The sequence below is a fragment of the Mixophyes fleayi genome, chromosome 8, assembly GCF_038048845.1.
Source record: "Mixophyes fleayi isolate aMixFle1 chromosome 8, aMixFle1.hap1, whole genome shotgun sequence".
NCBI classification, from domain to species: domain Eukaryota; kingdom Metazoa; phylum Chordata; class Amphibia; order Anura; family Limnodynastidae; genus Mixophyes; species Mixophyes fleayi.
In genome coordinates this window covers 42,613,424-42,634,741 of record NC_134409.1, presented here as the reverse complement: position 1 = coordinate 42,634,741, position 21,318 = coordinate 42,613,424, and the positions used below count along the sequence as shown (strand labels likewise).

At 39.0% G+C, this 21,318-nt stretch overlaps 1 protein-coding gene across 1 annotated transcript in view; it reads right to left on the bottom strand.

The window, feature by feature from the left end:
• LOC142100230 (calcium-activated chloride channel regulator 1-like) overlaps nucleotides 1–21,318 on the bottom strand; it is a 50,033-nt gene that overhangs the window by 18,952 nt on the left and 9,763 nt on the right. The window contains exons 5-10 of the mRNA XM_075184163.1: nucleotides 16,446–16,614; nucleotides 14,255–14,479; nucleotides 11,597–11,821; nucleotides 5,685–5,868; nucleotides 2,302–2,408; nucleotides 767–988 (exon numbers count right to left, since the gene is read on the bottom strand). Coding sequence (XP_075040264.1) covers nucleotides 767–988; nucleotides 2,302–2,408; nucleotides 5,685–5,868; nucleotides 11,597–11,821; nucleotides 14,255–14,479; nucleotides 16,446–16,614 — 1,132 coding nt within the window. The remainder of the gene's footprint in view (nucleotides 1–766; nucleotides 989–2,301; nucleotides 2,409–5,684; nucleotides 5,869–11,596; nucleotides 11,822–14,254; nucleotides 14,480–16,445; nucleotides 16,615–21,318) is intronic.

The following is a 21,318-nucleotide window of genomic DNA, read 5'->3' as shown; positions in this document are numbered from 1 at the left end:
GCCCAATTAAGCCAATGGGATCCAGTGGGGAGTGTCGTGGTTTTTCTATAAAAGCTCTCTTTGGCTGCTGTTCTGCCTTGTTCGTCTGCACAATATCCCTCTATCCCAACCCTTGAGATCGCACATTGTAGTTTGATTGTTTTCTGTCTTTTTGTGTTACAAGCCTTTTCTCCCCCTGATACAGAGCAGACAGTTGGCAGGAAAGCACTGCAATTAGTGATTGATACATACAACACTATGATTGATTGGCTGCAGGTCACTGCCCCCTTCGTTAAAAAGATGGCTCTTGGTCCTTATGTGTGGGGTGACCCTCTACCTGCTTTGTGTGGGCACGTCATTGTCAGTCTAGAGGGGGTGTAGTCACTCTGACGCCAGATGTAGCACCGGCCATTCAGTAAGGGAGGTGTTCCTTAGTTTTGTAGATTCAAGGCCATTTGGCCATCCACTCCTTTGGTTCAGTCATGTGCAAAAGTGATTGTGCAATGGAAAGAGAGTATCAGCAATATGCAGTTTATTAATTAAATGTCAAGTAGAGTATTTTTGCAATCTGGTACATTTGTTTTCACATTACAAATGGACTGCACTTTGCTGCACATTTTGTGGGTCAATTTGCAGAATAGCAGAACATGTCACAAGCTACAACAAGATTTCTTTAATTGGAAAACACATGTTTTCCATCAATATGATATAACCTGTAGTTACTAATAGAAAATATGGCCAAAGGTAAAAGATCCTCTTTAACAAAACAACAAAAACATAACATTACCTCAGCAGTTCCTGGAATTTGTAGTCTAGAGGATTTGGTGGTCACATCCACAGTGAAATCTTTTTCAGTGTACAGTCTTCCATTTGGAGCTTGCAAGTTTATAGCTGGTACTGCAGTTTGAAAAGTGACTAGGAAGAATGTTTCATTGCCTACTGTTTTATCAATGAAAACTGTGTCATTCAAACACTGTGCTCTTGCAAGTGTTAATCCGGTGCTCTCCAGCTGTATTAAAGATTCAAACGTAATTATGAGCAAATTCATGGAAGTTTTAAAACTCATCTTTTATAGCATTCAAAATACATTGATGTACAGTGTATTTTCTTTGATAATGTATGATGCCACAGAAGACAGGTATTTTTATTACAGAGATGTACTGAATTATTTGCTTTATGATGCAATAGCTAATTGATTTAATGAGAAATCGGAGGTTAAAGTATATAGAAATATTTGATTTTTGTCATATCTCACTACACATACTTTCTTATCCATATCTGTACAGTATTTCCTTCCTTATCCCACAGTGTTAATTAACCTTCCTGCTCCCTATGTTTTAACCTCCACTGTTTCTACTGGACTGTTGATAAGAGACAAATTAATTTGTTAACGTTTAGCTGCTCAGGGTTCAGACCATGTTTTGACCTAACTCCACTGTTAATTTGGCTACACATATACTCAAAGGATGTGGAATTGATATACTCTGGTAACAACCAACTGGCTCTAATCATAAGTAAAATGATATTTTTTATTCAATCCGTTTCAATTCTCATGAGCAAGTATATAGCATATTTTCGCCCATATGGACAGCCTTTGCGTATATTGAGATGTGTCCGCCTCTGCATCTACAAGCGTATATGTGTGTTTCTGCAGGTCTGCATGAGCCTCATTTGCATGAACATGCATTTAGTGTACTTAGCTTGTGTTTGCAAGCCCCTTTCGTCCCGTGTCCAACATATCAAGGTGTAGGTGGGCATGTGTGCCGGAATCACGCAAGCCTGCATAGGAACAAATGTGTGCGTCCACTTTGCACAGAACTATTTCACTCAAGATATGCTTCACAAACTGGTGAATATCCAACTCTGTATTAGTCACTTATTTTTTTCCTGCAGTGTCAATGAGCTGAGCACCAGCCTCCCCTGAGAGATGCCTCCCCATCATGACTGACAGACAATAGGAGAAAAGGGGTATCATCATCAGCACCATTTATTTATATAGCGCCACTAATTCCGCAGCTTACCTAAATTAACTTGATGTTATTGTGCAGTAGGACTGACATCCCCTCCTCTGTTTGGGGAGGAGACATGGAGACGGGTAGGCATTTTGAGGGGAAGTGGTGCCTGGTACATCTTGTTGCCTTCCATTGTCGCTGTCATTACCTAGCATAAATTGCCTACTGTTTGTCTTTTTGCTAGAAGTGTTAAAAGCTACACCATTTAGGATATAACTGTAGAATATATTAATAGCATGACTGTAAATAATACGATCTTATACAGCTTGAATAACCATGTATATCAGAGGGAAGAGATATAATACTAAACCTGAATAGACTGTTGACTGTCGTCCCCATTGCCAGATGGGATTGAGCTGAAGGCATCAATCAAACCATTTGCATCAAAACTATCTGTAGCGAAAAATTTCAAACCACCTGAAAGAAAATATTTTATTTTTTTTAAAGACTCTTCATAATTTTTCAATTAATAAAATTGACCTTTTTTAATATTGTGAAATTGTGAGTTCATTATAGATTTTCAATATTGTTATGAGTTGGTACCGCTGTGACTCACCAGCCACCTCCTGGCCGTCATCATAACGAACGGGACATCACTTCTGCTGAAGTCATCCCGACCATCTCCTAGGCAACGGTCGAGATGCCAGGTAGTTGTAGCGCCGTGTCCCGGCGTTTAACAGTGCCGGGCGCGTGTGCAGGTGAGGCATATCCTTCATTAGCACTTAGGGGCTTGTTCAATAAATTATTTAGGTGGCGGCTGGTTTCAGGATTCACCCCTAGGCTGCCATCCATGCGTGTATTTAAGGCAGGGAGTGCTTAGCCTCCCTGCCAGTTATAGCGTTTTCTACCTGTGTGGTTGCTGACCTGCTCCTTTGTCTCCTGATTTTTGATTGACCTCCTGTTATGACCCTTGCCTGAACTTGGACTTTGTCTATTTCGCTTGTGACCCTGACCCTTTGGCCAGACCCTGTCTACTCTCCTTGCTCCGGACCCCCTGATCATGGCCTGCCTCTGACCACCTGCTCCATTATCTTGGCTAACGCCTCCCTGTTCCACCTGCGCTACGACCGCCATTGATAAACTTCTACAAGGCCGAGCTTAAGACCTGGGGGCATCCGAGTACCTGTGAGCATATTCAGCACTAAGGGAAAGACGGCTGCTATAGGTGAAGACCTCGATACCTATTGTTCTAAAAGTTTATCCTTGTAGTTGCTAACCGTAACACTAATTGGCTGTCAGGAGTTTGTTTGGTTATGCTCTATATACTACATTGACTTTACTACAAGTACCAGATATGTAGCAGCTATGAAGGTAAGTTTTACATTTTACTATAAATTGTCTCCTCTGGGAATAAAAGTGATATGATCACTGACTATAGGGTTTATAACCATTGTGGAAACTGCTAAAGCTTCAGTGGACCATAGTCTGCATTTCAGGCAAAGGTGACTGCACACACTCTTCATCTTTAAAAAGTTATGTAAATGTATATACATAATAGAGAAAAAATGTTTTCAGTCTTCATGACCACAGTACAGTTTTAGACTTAACAGTTGCGTACTGTTGCCAAGGGGAAGAAGAATATTCAGGGGCACTGCAAAGTTGACTGTAGTATTATTGGCCATATTGCAAAAGGTGCAAAATCATCTCAAATGCAGCATGATCATCCTCTGGGAATTTACATGCCATAGAGAACTAATCCCAAACATGGTGTTTGCTCAATTAATAACATGTAGGTACAATTAACAATGTCTAATATTGTATTAACACTATAATGACATATGTTTTTTGGGCTAGTAGATAAACACATGGGGATCTTGATTTTCATGATTTAGTGGTGAAGACAAATTGAAGGAGCAACAAAGATAATAGGTATTGCTACCCAAATATTATATTCTTTATCATTATGTCATGTCTGGTCAGCCATTTGTCTAGTCAAACCTGGTCTTGTTACACATACACGATATGGGCAAAAGTATTCGGACACTTGACCTTTACTCCAACAGGGGCTGTAATGACATTGTAGTCACATACATATACTTTAATATAGAGTTGGTCCCCCTTTTGCAGCGATAACAGCTTCCACTTTTCTTGGAAGGCTTTCTACAAGATGTTGGAGTGGTTCTGTGGGAATTTGTGCCCATTCATTCTGTAGAGAATTTTTGAGGTCAGGCACTGATGTTGTATGAGAAGGCCGGGCACGCAATCTTAATTCCAGTTCATCCCAAAGGTGTTCGATGGGGATGAGGTCAGAACTCTGTGCAGTTCTATCAAGTTCTTCCACACCAAACTCATCAAACCATGCCTTTGTAGTCCTTGCTTTGTGAACTGGGGCACAGTCATGTTGGAATAGAAAAAGGCCTTCCCCAAACTGTTGCCACAAAGTTGGAAGCATAGCATTGTCCAAAATAACTTGGTATGCTGAAGTATTAAGCTTGCCCTTCAGTGGAGATAAAGGTCTGAGACCAAACCATGAAAAACAGCCCCATACCATTATTCCTCCTCCACCAAACTTCACATTTAGCATAATGCTGTCAGGCGGGTAATATGTTAATGGATATAGAATTATAAAGGATAAAACAAAGAAGGATGGCAGAAAAAAACATTCCTTGCTCATTGTTAATATTTTATATTGCTCTATGCTCTTTGAGCACATAAATTAGATAGCATTACAGTAATTTCAATTGCTCAATGAACACTAGATAGATCTCATAATCTTTACAGCTCTAATAACAGATGAAATCTAACTGGTAAAATTAACACTAAACATACTCATTTGTATTCTTATAACCAGTTGTCGAAGTCAGCAAATTGGATAAAGTCATTTCAATTAAAGTCGAGCAAACTTGGTTGTCTTTGTCTGAAAAGATGCGTACGGTACGCTATGACGTACAAGGGCACGCTACGGCGTGAAAGGGCATACGCATCCACTACACGTGGCAGCAACAGTAATTGGTCTTTTACCATACATTCGCACAAACACGCATACTTATAAAATAGTACACATTAATGGTAGTTGCAACACATAGTCAGTTATGTCGAAATATAGTTGTATTTATATGTTATATTAAAGTTACATGCATATTAGTGAAATATACGGAACAGGTTGAAGGAATCATATCATGAGTGGTATCATAATAAACCTCTTAACATTTCCTACTGTTTGGTTCACTCTGCGAAGGAATCGCAGAGTGCATACACAAGTTATGAATGATAGGGAATTATGAACTACTTAAGACTAAGGAATCTTGGCGGGAAGAGCCGAGCATACCCCCTGGAGAGATGACCCCCTCCTTTGGATTCCTTAGGATGAACTAGCCAATGATTGACAACCCCTTGGACCTGGACCAATAGATGCAAGCTATACCATCTTCATTGTATTACTGTATTTCTGTGTGTATATAAGCAGCAGCTTCACATCTAGTGTTCAGACATCTTGTCCCCAGACTTCAGGATTGAATGACTGCACACTGGATCCAGAGCGCCTGCGATAAGTAACGGCTGTATTTATTATCACTTCGCTTGAGCATATAATTCTACTATTTGCGAATAAATCTTTGTGCATTGGAAACACAAATCGAGGTTCGACAATCGTTATTGGTTAGCGACAATACGCACATAACACAGTGTATGCAAAACATTGGTACTTAACAAGCAGAACCTAGAAATTGTGATATACACTGATGTAAAACTTACCTGTTTCCTCTGTAATCTTTTCAAGGGCTGCTGCTGCCTGTGCTCCAAGAGCTATTACATGAATGATTGCTCCACTGTTTATTATGTCAGAATAGCAAGCTGTAGGGAACCTGCTATCTTCTCCATCTGATAACAGTACTATCTCAGTACCATATGATGATTTATCTTTGGTCCCCTTATTTACCTAAAAGATGTAAATGGTAGACACAACTCATTTTAACACACCATGTAAAATCATGTCTTTGAATGTGTCCTTTTCCAAAAAGACTATGGGCTACAATTACTAAACTGCGGGTTTGAAAAAGTGGAGATCTTGCCTATAGCAACCAATCCGATTCTAGCTGTCAAATTGTAGAATGTACTAAATAAATGATAGCTAGGATCTGATTGGTTTCTATAGGCAACATCTCCACTTTTTCAAACCCGCAGTTTAGTAACTATACCCCTAAAAGTACTGACATATACCTTGGTATATACTTTTTTTTTGATTTTAGATGTGTAGAGTTTTTGCCCCTGTTATTATTTTTTTCTTAAAACTCAATGTTACAGCTTTATTTCAGTTTTCAGAATACTGAAACATTCTTCAGCCTTTGTTTTCATTCTATATGGTGCAAACATAATTACCTACAACCTCTTCTCAAGTTAAAATTTTCCCTATGTATATCCAAGAAGGTTCCCCCTCAGGGACCCACATTTTCTAAAACCGAAAGCTTCCTCCTGCTGCGGCTCTCAGTGCTGGCAGATTAAGTCCTTTCATAGGTCACACTTGGGTTCTCTATCGTGGATCAATGATCAGCCTTGGCATCCCAAACTGGAAACATCTCCCCTCTTTCATATAGATATAGAGAAGGTTAATTTAAGATGGGTTGGACCAAAAGTGGACAATCCCTTTAATGTGAATAATAAAAGTACTGTAAAATAGGATCACTTCCTTTTGTTATAGTAATTTCATGTAGGGCTTCACAGGGTGTACCATATGTGATTTGCACTTGTATTGATGAATTCTTGCTAAGCCAAGCACAAACTGATGCCTATGTATAATTTAAAAAATTGCCCAAATTGCCCACACAAAAAAACAATAAAAATGCATAATGTACTTTGTCATTTGTCAGCTGTGATATTCAACCCCCTTGCGATCCAGTCAGTCTGACATTTTCCACATCTGCATGTATAGCCAAACTGGAGACCCAGCTGTTCTGCACTAATTGTGGGAAGTGATTATGAGCAAGGGAGAGAGAAGCAGAGTATCATGTGTGGTGCGGACAGGGCCAAATTAACACAGGGACCTCGTGCATCCAGGGGGCCCTTGAAAGTTCTCAGCAGCATTATTGATCGGTCTGGGGGCGAAGGGCGCTCCTGGCCCGATCAATGCTGCTGAGCCTGTCACTGTATTCCTCCTTCCCCGGTGCTCAGTAATATCCTTACTGAGAAGATCTTGTGAGAGTGAGACTTTGAGTCTCACTCTCAAAAGATCTCCTCAGTAAGGAGCTTACAGAGTGCAGCGGAAGGAGGACTACAGTGACAGGAAAGAAGAGAAGAGAGGTAAGCGCTTGGGGGGTGCTCTCGGCGGGCAGCTCACAGAGGGGCCTCACGGGGGAATGGAGGCCCCCTTAGCCCAGGGGCCTCCATTCCCTTAATCCGGCCCTAGGTGTAGATATTATATAGAGTACGTGGAGATCAAACAGGGGATATGACATTGCTCCCTGCTTTGTATGTTAAAACTTGAGTTTTTAATGAATATCAGAAGGAGACTTCCTTAAAATATTTTTGTTATGGTGTTTTTTTCACTAAAGTTATTAAAATAAAAATAAAAAATAACACCCAGCGTATTTTTTGTGGTATGGGAATTATACTTATGTGAAGATGAACTTATCAATACTATGCCTTGTGTTTTAGGTACATTTTTTCCATGTGAAAGTCAAAGGGCAGACCAGACAATCTAAAAATGTTTCTCACAGTGTGTTGATTCATCATCAGCTAGTTATATATAGTGCCACTAATTACGCAGCACTGTGCAAAGAATGCACTCACATCAGTCCCCGCCCCATTGTATCTTACAGTCTAAATTCCCTAACATACATTGACAGAGAGACAAGGGTCTATTTGATAGCAGACAATTTACCTACTAATATATTTTTGGAGTGTGGGAGGAAACCCTGGGAGAATATACAAACACCACACAGATAAGGCCATATTCTGGAATCAAACTCATGACTCATGACCCCAGTGCTGGGAGACAGAAGTAGTACCAACCACTAAGCCACTGTGCTGCCCATAGTGGCCAAATGAGGATCTTTATTTTCATTAAAAACACTGTGCAAATAAAGGGTTAAATGAATTTGGCTCAAATTGAGTAAATTAGCGAGAGGTGGTTATTTTGGCATGCTACAGAAAAAAGGATGTTCTTATTTGATGTTTTAAAGAAATGGCTCATTGTTATTTGTAACTACTTTATTGAAGACATGATTCTAAAAATGATGTGAGCGTCATGTAGGGCATACAATGATAGTGCTAATGCCCATTCAGGTAACATTGTTATGCAGTTAATATGGCTATGGTGGTTATTAGAGATACAAGATACTTAAGCCAGTGTAAAGTCTCCAGAAAGTATAATGCAGGGGTAGAGGCGACATTTGAATTACACAGAAGCTTACTAAACTGCATCAGTTGGAGGAACAGCGTTTTCAGCACTGGAGCCTGCACTGGGCAAGAGACTCAAACTCATATGGCTGAGATGTTTGGTAGAGAATGTAGCACATGATTGGACAGGAGCCATAGTTAATGATCACGGTTCAACCAGATACTGCATTCAATGTTCTGTATCTAGGATGGTTGACTTTTTTTTGTGCAGAAAGATATTTGCTTCTTCACCTGTCAATAACCAAGGTCCACTGGTTGATATCAGGTATTGGACCCCCACCAATGTTCTACACTGGGGAGGAGGGCACAGTTATTATAGAGGTGGGGTTTTTCCAAGTTTGATGCATATTGATTTGTGTATTTTTGAGTCTAGGTGCTACCGTTTGATAATGCAAATGGCAAAGTTCTTTTAATAACTGGTTATATCTGTCTCTATTTTTCTCTTAGTCTGTTGCTAATTACATCTATTGATCTTATGATACCTTTAGGCAGAAATCTGTACATACAAGTTTACTATGGACTATGCAACATATTGATGTCAAGATAAATAATATACTGTAGTCACAGAATTCATTTGGTGGTCGTTTACCACAAAACTGGTAGCATGTAAAGGGTGTTCTTACTGAATGTCTGTATTGGCCATAAAAACCTCAACACATAGTCAGTCAGGGACAACAGGGAAAAAAATATTTTTGGCAAGCATACAGTAAAACTAAAAATGGAAGACAAAATGTTGTTTTTGACACAAATATTTCAATTGCTTAGGAGACCATCCAGTCTTTCACTGTGATATATTAATTAATACCACAATTCCATCAGTAAGAAAAATACTCAACTATATGAAATGTACAAATGGTTAAAAGTGTATCCAAACTGGAAAAGTACAATATCAAGCTAATATTCATTCACAGGTGAAGAAGTGGTTAATTTAAAATTAGCTCTGACATATCCTGACTTGGTCAGAGCAAAGATAATAAAACACAGTGAATGGGCAGAGTTCAGGTCTATTTTATTATCCTCCTTTAGTAATTTTGCAACTTCACCTTTGAGACAAGTTTCGAAAAAAAATAGAGATCCTTAGTTTAAGATGGAACACTGAGCAGTGAAGGCATAGACAAAGATATGCAATGTAGCCTATGCATCATTTGACAAGGCAATGGTTGTAGCATTAGAATGTGGCTGTAGGGGTTGCTTTCAGTCACTTCAAAGACATCACAAATATTCTTATTTAAAAGGTATTACGAGTGATAACATGCTATTTTGATACTTTTATTTTGACTAAGTGCATGTGCTTTATCGTGAGGGTTTCAAAATATATGAAACAATATTTGAACAGAAAGTAAGTTATTAAGCCAACTCTAATTTGTTTTTGCAATTTAATGCAATTTGTTTTTTTTATAATCAATAATAGACCATTAAATGGGAATATAACTACTAACATGGCAAATGCCCTGCTTTGGCATCCAGTGGTGAGTGTTTAGCTGCTCCAGAGGCTTCTACTTTGTTCTTCTGAACATGCACAGAGCCAGCACAAATGGTGCTCCACTGCATACGCACTAGCCCCCACTCATGCTCAGAGAAGTAGAGCAGTGGACTGCAGAGCAGTAATGCCACCCCGTACCCTCCATTTGTTTATACTAGTTATACCCCTGCCATTAACTACTACTTTAGATCTCTTGATACACAGCTGTTTATAAAAAAATGTCTGTGCACCTTTCATATAGATTACTGAACCACACAACCATGAGCACAAGCAAGTATTGAGTGGAGTTAGGTGACGTAAATAAAATAGCAAAGGTTCACTTGCTTGTACTACCCATATCCTCAAATCTAATGAATGGCTGTCTGTCATTAACTGCCCAAGCAGGAAATCCTCTCTCCTGCTCAGGGTGTCTTTGACAGTGCCACAGAAGTTAGAGTAGAGCCGCCTAGAGCATATTATATTATATGTTCTATTTAATTAGCATTTTAAAGTGTAAAGTTCAAAAAATGTTTTTTTTTTTGTAACAAATGAGCACACATTTACAATTGATTCTCCAACTTAATCTTTATCACTGGCCACACACACGCCCAATTTCACATGATATCACTGCTTCAGCCAATGAATGCATTTATATTTTTCAGCATACACAGAAAAATTATGTTTTTTTATCATTACATTAATTAGAGCGCCCTTCAATCTGACACTTTTAAATTAAAATTGTATAACCAAAACTATTGGAGTAACTTTTGCTAATACAGGATTGTTTGTTACATACACATATAACAACTTTTTAACAGTTTAATTGAAAAAATATCCCCACTGTATTGTACAAAGGCATTGATCAAAAGTGTCAACAAGTAAGTCCTGGGGGTAAATGTATTAAGGTATGATTTCTGCATATCGCTGATATTCGGCGACTTTGCAGGCAAAATTTAAAACGCCAATGTGTTTAAAGGCAAAACTTGTCTTTAAACACATTGACGTTTTAAATTTTGCCTGCAAAGTCCCTGAGTATTGGTGATTTGCAGAAATCGGACCTTAATACATTTGCCCCCTTGTGTCATATGCGTCTATATACAGTGAGCCCCATAATCCTCTCTTTGCAAACTAATTGTGCACTACAGACATAGCTTCATAGGTTTAGATGAACAGCACGATCAGGACATATATTCGACTGTTCACCTATAATCATGCTGCATTGCTATTGCAATGTACTTACTGTGTACGGAAAAACAGCATATTTCCACACATATGCGGAACCATACACATCTTGATATTCTTCAGTTTCGGCATGTGCATCTAGTTTATGACAAGTCATTATCAGCAATGTGTAGGTGCAAAACATTCGCCTATATGGTATATATGAGTGTTTCTGCAAGTCTGCATGCGCCGCACTTGCATAAACACGCATTAAGTATACTCAGCCTACATTAGAATGCCCCTTTCCTCCCCCTACCACCTCTCCAGATGCAGACAGGCATAAGTGTCAGAATCATGCAAGTTGCTGCAGAGGTGCATATGCGTGTAACTACTTTCTGGGCATGTACATAGCCATTTCCCACAAGATATACTACACAAACTGGCATACACACCACTCTGCATGCATCACTTGTGTAACAATACTATACTCAATTTAAAGACAACAGTACTGTAGTTAAAATAATGAACATTATTACTGATTATGAAGCTTAAATCACTGAAATAATTTAGGTTGTGAACGAGAAAGATTAAGAAGCCGTAATACTGTACTGTGCATTAATTGATGGAAAAATATTTATTACTAAATTACCTCAATTCCTTTCTTGATCCCATCACATATGTTTGTTCCCCCACCTGCTTTTTTTTTAAGGAGAGATTTTAGATGCTGACGTTGTGCATCACTGATTATTTGCACTAATGGTGAAATGATTGTAGCAACACTCTGAAACTCAACAATTCCGACATAGGATCCTTTTTCAATGATCTGAATAATAAATACTTCTGCAGCCTGGCAAAGTCGTGTATCCCGTTCACTCTGTAATTGATGGATGAAGGAAAATATTAGAGACCACTAAGCATAAAAATTGAAACACTGCATATTAAATGTTTTGCTGTTTTTTGTTGGAGTAGTTTAATATTCTCTCTAACTTTCTTACTGTAACAGTAAGTTAATCATCAGATAAAATCCAAACCAGAAAAGTTTGATGAATTCAAAGGATGGTCCTAAAGTGGATTTAGGTTGGAGCTGGAGTGATGGTACACACACACACACACACACACACACACACACACACACACACACACACCCCCCCCAATCAGCCGTATTAAAACCACAGACAAGTGAAGTATATAACATTTATTATCTTGTTACAATGGCGCTTGTCTAGGGGTGGGACGTATTAGGCAGCAAGTGAACAGTCAATTCTTGAGGTTTTTGTGTTGGAAGCAGGAAAAATGGGCAAGCGTAAGGATCTGAGTGACATTGACAAGTGCCAAATTGTGATAACTGGACTACTGGATCAGAGCATCTCTAAAACGGCAGGTCTTATGGGGTGCTCCCAGAATGCATTGCTTAGTACCAAGTAGTAGGACAATCGGTAAACTGGCGACAGGGTTATGGGAGCCCAAGGCTCATTGATGTGTGAGGGAAGTGAAGGATAGCAGGATAGCCTGGCTTGTCCAATCCAACAGAGGAGCTACTATAGTACAAATTGCTAAAAAAGGTATGCTGTTTATGATAGAAAGGTTTCAGAACACATAGTGAATCACAGCTAGCTGCGCATGGGGCTGCATAGCCACAAACTAGTCATAGTGCCAATGCTGACCCCAGTCCACTGCCAAAAGCACCGATAATGGGCACGTGAATGCCAGAATCGGACCATTGAACAATTGAAGAAGGTTGCCTGGTCTGATGAATAACGTTTTTTTTTACATCATATGGATGGCCAGGTGTGTGTGCGCTGTTTACCTAGAGAAGAGATGGCACCAGGACGCAGTATGGGAAGAAGGCAAACTGGTGGAGGCAGTGTGATGCTCTGGGTAAAGTTTTGCTGGGAAACCTTGGATTCTGGCATTCATGTGGATGTTATTTTGACATGTATCACCTACCTAAACATTGTTGTAACGTTTGGTGCCAAATACCACAGGACACCCTCAGAGGGCATACCTTGATGGGTCAGAGTTCTTTGGTGGTACCAGGGTGACCTTCACAATATTAGGCTGGTGGTGTCAATGTGGTGGCTGCTCAGTATATATATATATATATAAACATACACACACAAACATGGTCAGTAAGCCATAACCCTAATATAAAACAGTTACATTCTAAGAAGAACCATTGTCTTAAAGTAAACAACAAATAACTAGTCCACATTCAGGACACTATCTCACTTTTTGGTTTTTCTCTAACCAGCTTACCACTTTTCACTTTTGGGTGTGAGATAAACATACTGTCTGACCCAATCTCAGCTTGCTCCATAGATGTACTAAGCGCTGGCTCCTGCAACTGCTGATAGTAGGATAATGCACACTAAAGGGCCAGCTGGCTCATAGAAAGTGATATTAAGTATGAAGCCCTGGATCTCACTAAAACACTGAAAGGAGTTAATTCTTGAAGGTTACCACAGCTAAGATAATCATCAGGCTGCTTTTTTCAGAACTAGTATGCAAAACTACAGAGTGAGATGGGCAGCTGTCAGTCCCTGTCCATCTATGGCTGCCAATATGGTAGTCAACAGAGTTAGCTGCACCTAGAAGCCACAAGCATGGAAATCAGAGCAAAAATAAAACCTGTTCCCGGAGACCAGAAGAGAGTCTGAGAGATTCATCAGTGAAATCATGGAAGCTAGTTGCCAGGACGGGTTAGGATTTAAGACATCTGCTGGACTGACCAAGACGTGGATTGAATCGGAAGCAGAAACCTCAGAGTTGGCTATAAGGGGGACCAGCATTTTATTGCATTCTTTGTGTGTTATGTTATAACTGTTCTAGCATGATTTATTTAATCCTTACATAAAAGTACTATAGCTCTGTTGGTTATGTGTGGTAAATAAGCGTAACCATTCTTTTTCATATATGTTCCTGGGTGTGAAAATATGTTCCTATATCAAAAGTATTGGAGTTGGTTGATAGGCTGTAAGGTAGTCTAATAAAGTCTGACATGGTGCAGGAGCCTTTGCCAGTTAACTCTGGCTGCACTCCTCGCCTGTAAGTCTGGGTAAATAGCCAGTGGGTGCCAAGGGATTGAGACAGCTACAGTCTCCAATAAAGTAAATCCGACACTGAATACAACATTGAAATCTTAGGTTTATGATTAAAACTATATGTTGATCTATAATATGGAGGTATTGTACATCACTTGTTCTGTTTATTCTGCATATTTCTTATACTCAGTTTACCTCTAACACATGCTCATGAGTTATCCACATAACATTTTCTTATTACATATGAACAGGCAGAAAAAACTTACAGCGCCCATACTTCCTGAAACATCAAGCACAAGTGAGACCACTCTGTCAGACCCCTGAAGAAGTGTGAAGGAGGGGACAGGAATATTTGTGTTAGATGTTGGTGGAGTGGAGCTTATGTCAGTAGAGTTCATGATGACGTCCCATGCACTGCGATAGTTACACATTCTGTTCTGTAAATTTGGAGCTTCCACATTGTGGCTACTATCATCACAGAATTCAGATACCTGGAAACATTAAAAGTAATGTTTATTGCACTGGAGTTCATCTAGAAGTATTATTGCAAACAAAAACCTGTATAAGCCAGAGGCATGTTTTTAGTCATGAAATTTTTATATAAAACATAATTACACATTTTTTAAATGTATGTATGTCATGCTGCATTATTTAGACACCAGAAGATTTGCCTATTATATTATAAACCCCTATCTATAAGTACAGTAAAAAGGACATCCATAGATTTTGGAGAAATTGCAGAACAATTTCATGTAAGAGGACAATGTGTTATGACAAACAGAATAAATGATTTGAAAGCCAATTCACACTGTAATTATAGATATCATTAAAATTATTTAATGAATTAGTAGTTGCTAATTCAATGTTTTATCAAATAAGTGGCTCTCATGTTCAGATACAGCACACAGCAAAGAACAAAGAAAGCCACTCAATTGCCCTATGTAAATCAGTTTGTATTTAAAGACTAATACCAAAAAAAACTAAAAATGTTTTGTGTAGATTTAAGTGAAATACATACAATACTTATATTAGATGTGTTTATTCAGCATTTCACTGGATCCCCCAATGCATCTAGTGGTCTTGAGCAGGAAGTCCTCTCTCCTGTTAAGCGGGCCTGATAACACCAACACAAGCTTTGTCAAGGCACCTCCCCTATGAGCTTTCCATTCATGAAAATGAAAAGTTCTTGACGGGAGAGGGTTTGACAACAACAAACAAGGCCCATTTGAACAGATAATAAGATCTCCTGGTCTAGAAGGTTAGATATATTGGGGAACCTGCCAAATTGCTGACTCCACAGAGTGCAAGATAGTAACATTTGTTATTTTTTTTATCTCACTTAATCAAGCACAGATCTAAATTTTCTAAATCTAAAATCTAAATAAATGTTTCCATATTTTGGATGAATCAAAAGAATTCTGACTTTTCGATTATATTATAAATATAGCTGTAAATACAGCTAGAGCATGATAGGATCAAATAATTAACATATTAAGACTCTAGAGGTTTATTTATCAAAAATAGAGACTATGTTGTACTTCACATCACCATCCCATAATGTCAGTGGGAAAGCCCCTGGTTTATAAATAGACCTTTCGTCTTTCATATTTTATTATGTGACGGTTTTTCCTGCATACAGACACTAAGTTTTTGTCTTCTGTAATGGTTTCTTCTATTGCAAAGCTGGTTCCAGTGGATTGTTTGGGGTTCTTTGTTGTTCAAGAAAAGAAGATTTTTTTCCCCTTCACCAATGGAATATTTTTTGGGAGGGTTAATTTTTATGGACAACTTCAGGACCTTGATTGTCGTTTTTTGGGGGACAGCTTCAGGACCTAGAATGTATTGGGTTTTATTATGAACACAAGCCTATTAGATTAAGAGCTTACAAGATTGGATCCATTAGAGATGAAGAACATAGATGTTGGTAAGTATAGCAGGCCAAATACGTGCCTTAATAACTCAGGCCCACTATGTTTATTTTATGTTCTGTTTTTCAATGTTCAGCTTTTCGGCTTTTATTGCAAAGGGCTTTCTCATATTATCTGTCATATAAGTAGAGATAAGGGATATTTCAGGGATGCCTTTTGAATTTGTATTATCTGTCTAACAAAATGGGAAAACAAACACACAAAAGCTTGGGTAGACTGCAGTAAAATGTTTTAAGAAACAACCTTATTGATATGAATTAAAATGGCATTTTTATACAAGTATGTACAGGATTTACAGGTGACACAGTCATTGAATAAAAAGAAAAAAAAAACAGTGGACAGCAGTTTTCCCCACTAGCTTATTACTTTGCTTGCTTTCCTAATAAGGACCAAGACTATTAGCAAAATAATTATCTTCAGGAAAGTATGTGTATTTTTAAGTATTTGGAACATCCATAAAATTTACATAATTGAGCCAGACATGTAGAAAGTTATGCAGAATAAAATTTGTGAATTATATCATACTTACAAGAGGCAGGGCCTGCAGATACATTATGGAGTATCGGGATAAAGAATTTTTATTTGGTAGAAAAACACAATCATCTTCATATAGTCCTGTGTCAATGTTTAAGTTGCATTTACAGTTATTTCCGACACATTGGTCTTTTATGTAAATTCCATCTAGTTCAAGAGGACACCTAACAAAGGAAGAAAATATATTTATAGATGTGCACAGGATTTCTGTTACCTAGGTCACTGGAAAGCCAATCACAGAGATCTGGTTTCCACATTGTGTCAGGTGATTCAAAATAGAGAAACAACACCCTATAAAGTAGCGACAAATACATTTTAAAAACTGTTCCATAAAATATTTGCCTCATTATTTATTTGGCCACAATATCTCAAACATTCTGCCAGCAGAATTTGTCCCAAAGTGTTTCCTGTCCTACATAAAATACACCACACAGCAGAATGAATTGACCATCATCATTTCAGCTCTAGTCACAGAAAACGGCATCTCTACAAAACGGCCTGTTGCACCAAGAAAATCAATTTGTGTAAAATTTTGCAGTGTTTCACTTATCTTTACTTTATAGCAATATCTGCTTTCTTTGTAAGCTCTGGTTCCTAAAGTCAGTTAACATTGCATGTTCTCCACACAGATGTATTAGTATGTGACTGATTCATTATTAAAAATCCAAATGTTCTGCTAATTATTATACCTGAGATCACCTGAAAAATATGGACCGTTATCAGTCCCTGAGACATTGGCATAACAATAGCCATAGCTGCTCACATGGCTGTTAAGAGGCCCCGAGGCACCAAGTGCTTGGTGAAATTCAGGTCCCTAAGGGTAAAGACACATGGGCGTTTTGTTTGCCCATGTACACTACTCTAGAGAAATTTGTGTTTTCCCTCACATAGCAAAGCTAAATTCCTGACACACTAGAACTGCATTGCCAATAGCATTCATAGAACAATTTTGTATTCATGTGTCAGGAATTTAGAACATACACTACCTGCTCTGTGCAGGAAAACAACATATAAGTGCAGAGTTGCTGAGATTAATAAACACGGCTGTGCAAAGCATCCTTATGCCGTTAGCCTACTCACTGGTGTTCACGGCCGCTCACAGCTCATCCCATCTCACAGATGTTGTGAATGGAGGTAAAGAGGGGATAGGGCTCCTTCAAATTGTTGCTGTGAGACCTTTTTATTCCTAGTTATATCTCTATTGTGTGGGCTGGCTTTTAGAAATAGTGTTCATAAGAACAGAACAGGCAACATGAAGAACACATTAGAGATTTTTGATAAAATTTAGCTAAGCAATACGCAAGCTTTAATATATATTAATATAAAAAAATTACATTACTTGTTCTTTTGTTCTTTTAGCTGGTAAAATCACTGCATGTACAGTCATGGTCAAAAGTTTTGAGAATGATACAAGTATTGTTTTTCACAAGCTTTAATTCTTCAGTGTTTTTAGACCTTTTTGTCAGGTGTTGCTATGGTATACTGAAGTAAATTTACAAGTATTAAATAAGTGTCAAAGGCTTTTATTGACAATTACATTAAGTTTATGCAAAGAGTCAATATTTGCAGTGTTGACCCTTCTTTTTGAAGACCTCTGCAATTCACCCTGTCATGCTGTCAATCAACTTCTGGGCCACATACTGACTGATGGCCAGGCGCGGGCTGACGTCCGTCAGCCCGGGGAGCACATGCCGCACAGGCGGCCGCATCACATTGATATTACTTCCGGGGAGAGGGCGGCCCTAACAGCCGTGATTCTGAGCGGCCCGGGGGGCCGATGCCCCCCTGCCCCCCGGCCCAGCCTGCCCCTACTGATGGCCGCCCATTTTTGACTAATCAATGCTTGTAGTTTGGCAGATTTTGTGGGTTTTTGTTTGTCCACTCGCCCCTTGAGGATTGACCAAAAGTTCTCAATGGGATTAAGGTCTGGGGAGTTTCCGGACATTGGACCGAAAATTTTTATGTTTTGATCCCCGAGCCACTTAGCTATCACTTTTGCTTTATGGCAAGGTGCTTCATCATGCTGGAAAAGGCATTGTTCATCATCAAACTGTTCTTGGATGGTTCGGAGAAGTTGCTCTTGGAGGATGTTTTGGTACCATTCTTTATTCATGGCTGTGTTCTTAGATAAAATTCCGAATGAGCCCACTCTCTTGGCTAAGAAGCAACCCTAAACATGAATGGTCTCAGGATGCTTTACTGTTGGCTTGACACAGGACAGATGGTAGTGCTCACCTTTCCTTCTTCGGACAAGTGTTCTTCCAGATTCCCCAAACAATCATCATCATCATCACCATTTATTTATATAGCACCACTGATTCAGCAGCGCTGTACAGAGAACTCACTCACATCAGTCCCTGTCCCATAGGAGCTTACAGTCTATATTCCCTAACACACACACAGACAGAGAGAGACTAGGGTCAATTTTGATAGCAGCCAATTAGCCTGCTAGTATGTTTTTGGAGTGTGGGAGGAAACCGGAGCACCCGGAGGAAACCCACTCAAACACGGGGAGAACATACAAACTCCACACAGATAATGGTCAGGATTTGAACTCATGAACCCAGTGCTGTGAGGCAGAAGTGCTAACCAGAGAAAATGACTTTACCCCAGTCCTCAGCAGTCCAGTTCCTTTACCCTTTGCAGAATATCAGTCTGTCCCTGATGTTTTTCCTGGAGAAAAGTGGCTTCTTTGCTGGCCTTCTTGACACCAGGCCATCCTCCAAATGTCTTCGCTTCACTGTACGTGTAGATGCACTCACAACTCCCTGCTGCCATTCCTGAACAAGCTCTGCACTGGTGGTGCCCGATCCTGCAGCTGAATCAACTTTTTGAGTCAGACCTGGCACTTGCTGGACATTCTTGGGCGCCCTGAAGCCTTCTTCACAACTATTGAACCTCTCTCCTTGAAGTTCTTGATGATCCGATAAATGGTTGATTTAGGTGAAATCTTAGTAACAGCAATATCCTTGTCTGTGAAGCCCTTTTTGTGCAAAACAATACTGACTGCACATGTTTCCTTGCAGTTAACCATGGTTAACAGATGAAGAACAATGATTTTAAGCACCAGCCTCCTTTTAAAGCTACCAGTCTGTTATGCTACCTCAACCAGCATGACAGAGTGATCTCCAGCCTTGTCCTTGTCAACACTCTCACCTGTGTGAATGAGAGAATCACTGACCTGATGTCAGCTGGTCCTTTTGTGGCAGGGCTGAAATGCACTGGAAATGTTGTTTTTGGGATAAAGTTCATTGACATGACAAAGAGGGACGTGGAAGTTAATTACAATTCATCTGATCACTCTTCATGACATTCTGGAGTATATGCAAATTGTCATCATAAAAACTGTGAGGCAGCAGACTTTGTGAAAAATAATATCTGTGTCATTCTCAAACATTTTGGCCATTACTGTGCAGGCTATAAAATTACTACTAGAGAAATTTTGGTGCTCAAAAGGCCCATATGACAGCACCATTAAGGGTTGTTTCACAGTGGTAATATTACACTTAAAATTGATAGTTTCCCTATCTAACAATGCCGGACTCACCTAACTAAATAGCAAAATGTTTATATTCTATTAAGATCAATACAGTGCAAGTGCTCGTTAAGTGTCAGAAATGAAAACAATAGAGAAAAATCCCCCAGCACACTGTTTACTTAATAGATTTCATGGCCAAGCTTTTCAGATAATCCATACATTTAATTTAAAAATGTTGGAACCAGACTATTCTTTAATTGTGACTGATAAGTCCTTAATGTAGATGTAATTTACATACACAATCTGTATAAAAAAAACAATGGTCCTGATTCTTCAAGGCATGCATTCTGAGCGCAATGTGCGTTTGTTTAAAACACGTGTTAATCGGCTCTATTTACTCCCGAATTCAAAATGGAGCAAATCTTTAGATACTTGTGCTGATTAATTCGGGTGTAGGTCTGCTCTCCTCTACTACAAAAAAACACTGTAGAATATGTCTAATAGCTACGTGGATTATTAATTCACAAAAGAACACACAGAACGATAAAATAATGTTGCCTGTTAATAATAAAGGCATTAATGAGAAAGCAGTAAAAAAAAAAAAAGTTCCCCTCCCCCCTCCATAAAATACATTTTGACAGCTGCTCCTTGAAAACACATTTTATAGCATGCATATGATACAGATATAACTAGTACTCAGGACTTAGACTAGCCCTGCAGCTGGAACAAGATATACGGCAGAAAAACAAGTAGCTTTGAGATCCCAGAGTTTGATTTGGGTGGCTGCGTGCACTTGAGTTTGGCATGCCCTTACAGTAAAGTGTCTACAGCCAAACGGCGCTTCCCCACTCGGTTCACTCACTGAAATTGTAGGCTGTAGAAAATTCTTTGCATACGAGGACAGAGAAGACATGGCTGCATTTACTGGTGTATGGTCTAGTTCTGAGCATTCGCAGCATGATTTTGTGTACGACACACTCAAAATCAGCAGATTCAAGCCTTGATGAATTGGGCTCAATGTGTCTTGTGATGACAGATATAATCTAATAATTTTTAATTTAAATGTTAGATTTTCTCTATGGATTTCACACCAGAAATAAAAAAATCATCTTGTTCTGTTACTTGTAAAGTCATGTTCCTTATGGATTATTACTTTAAAGCAAACAGGGATATGTAAGCAGGTTGTAGTCCCTTGTACAATTCAGTCTTCTTTAGACAATTGGAATGTGGAACAATGATATATATCATTGTCCATCATACTATATTTAGTAGACTCAGTTATAAAATATAAAGCTGTGATATATTGACCTGTCAATTAGTTTGCAGATTCCGGTTATTCAACCCTTACACTTTCTGTTAAGCACAGTGCTGTTTTAGGTGAAATCAGTGC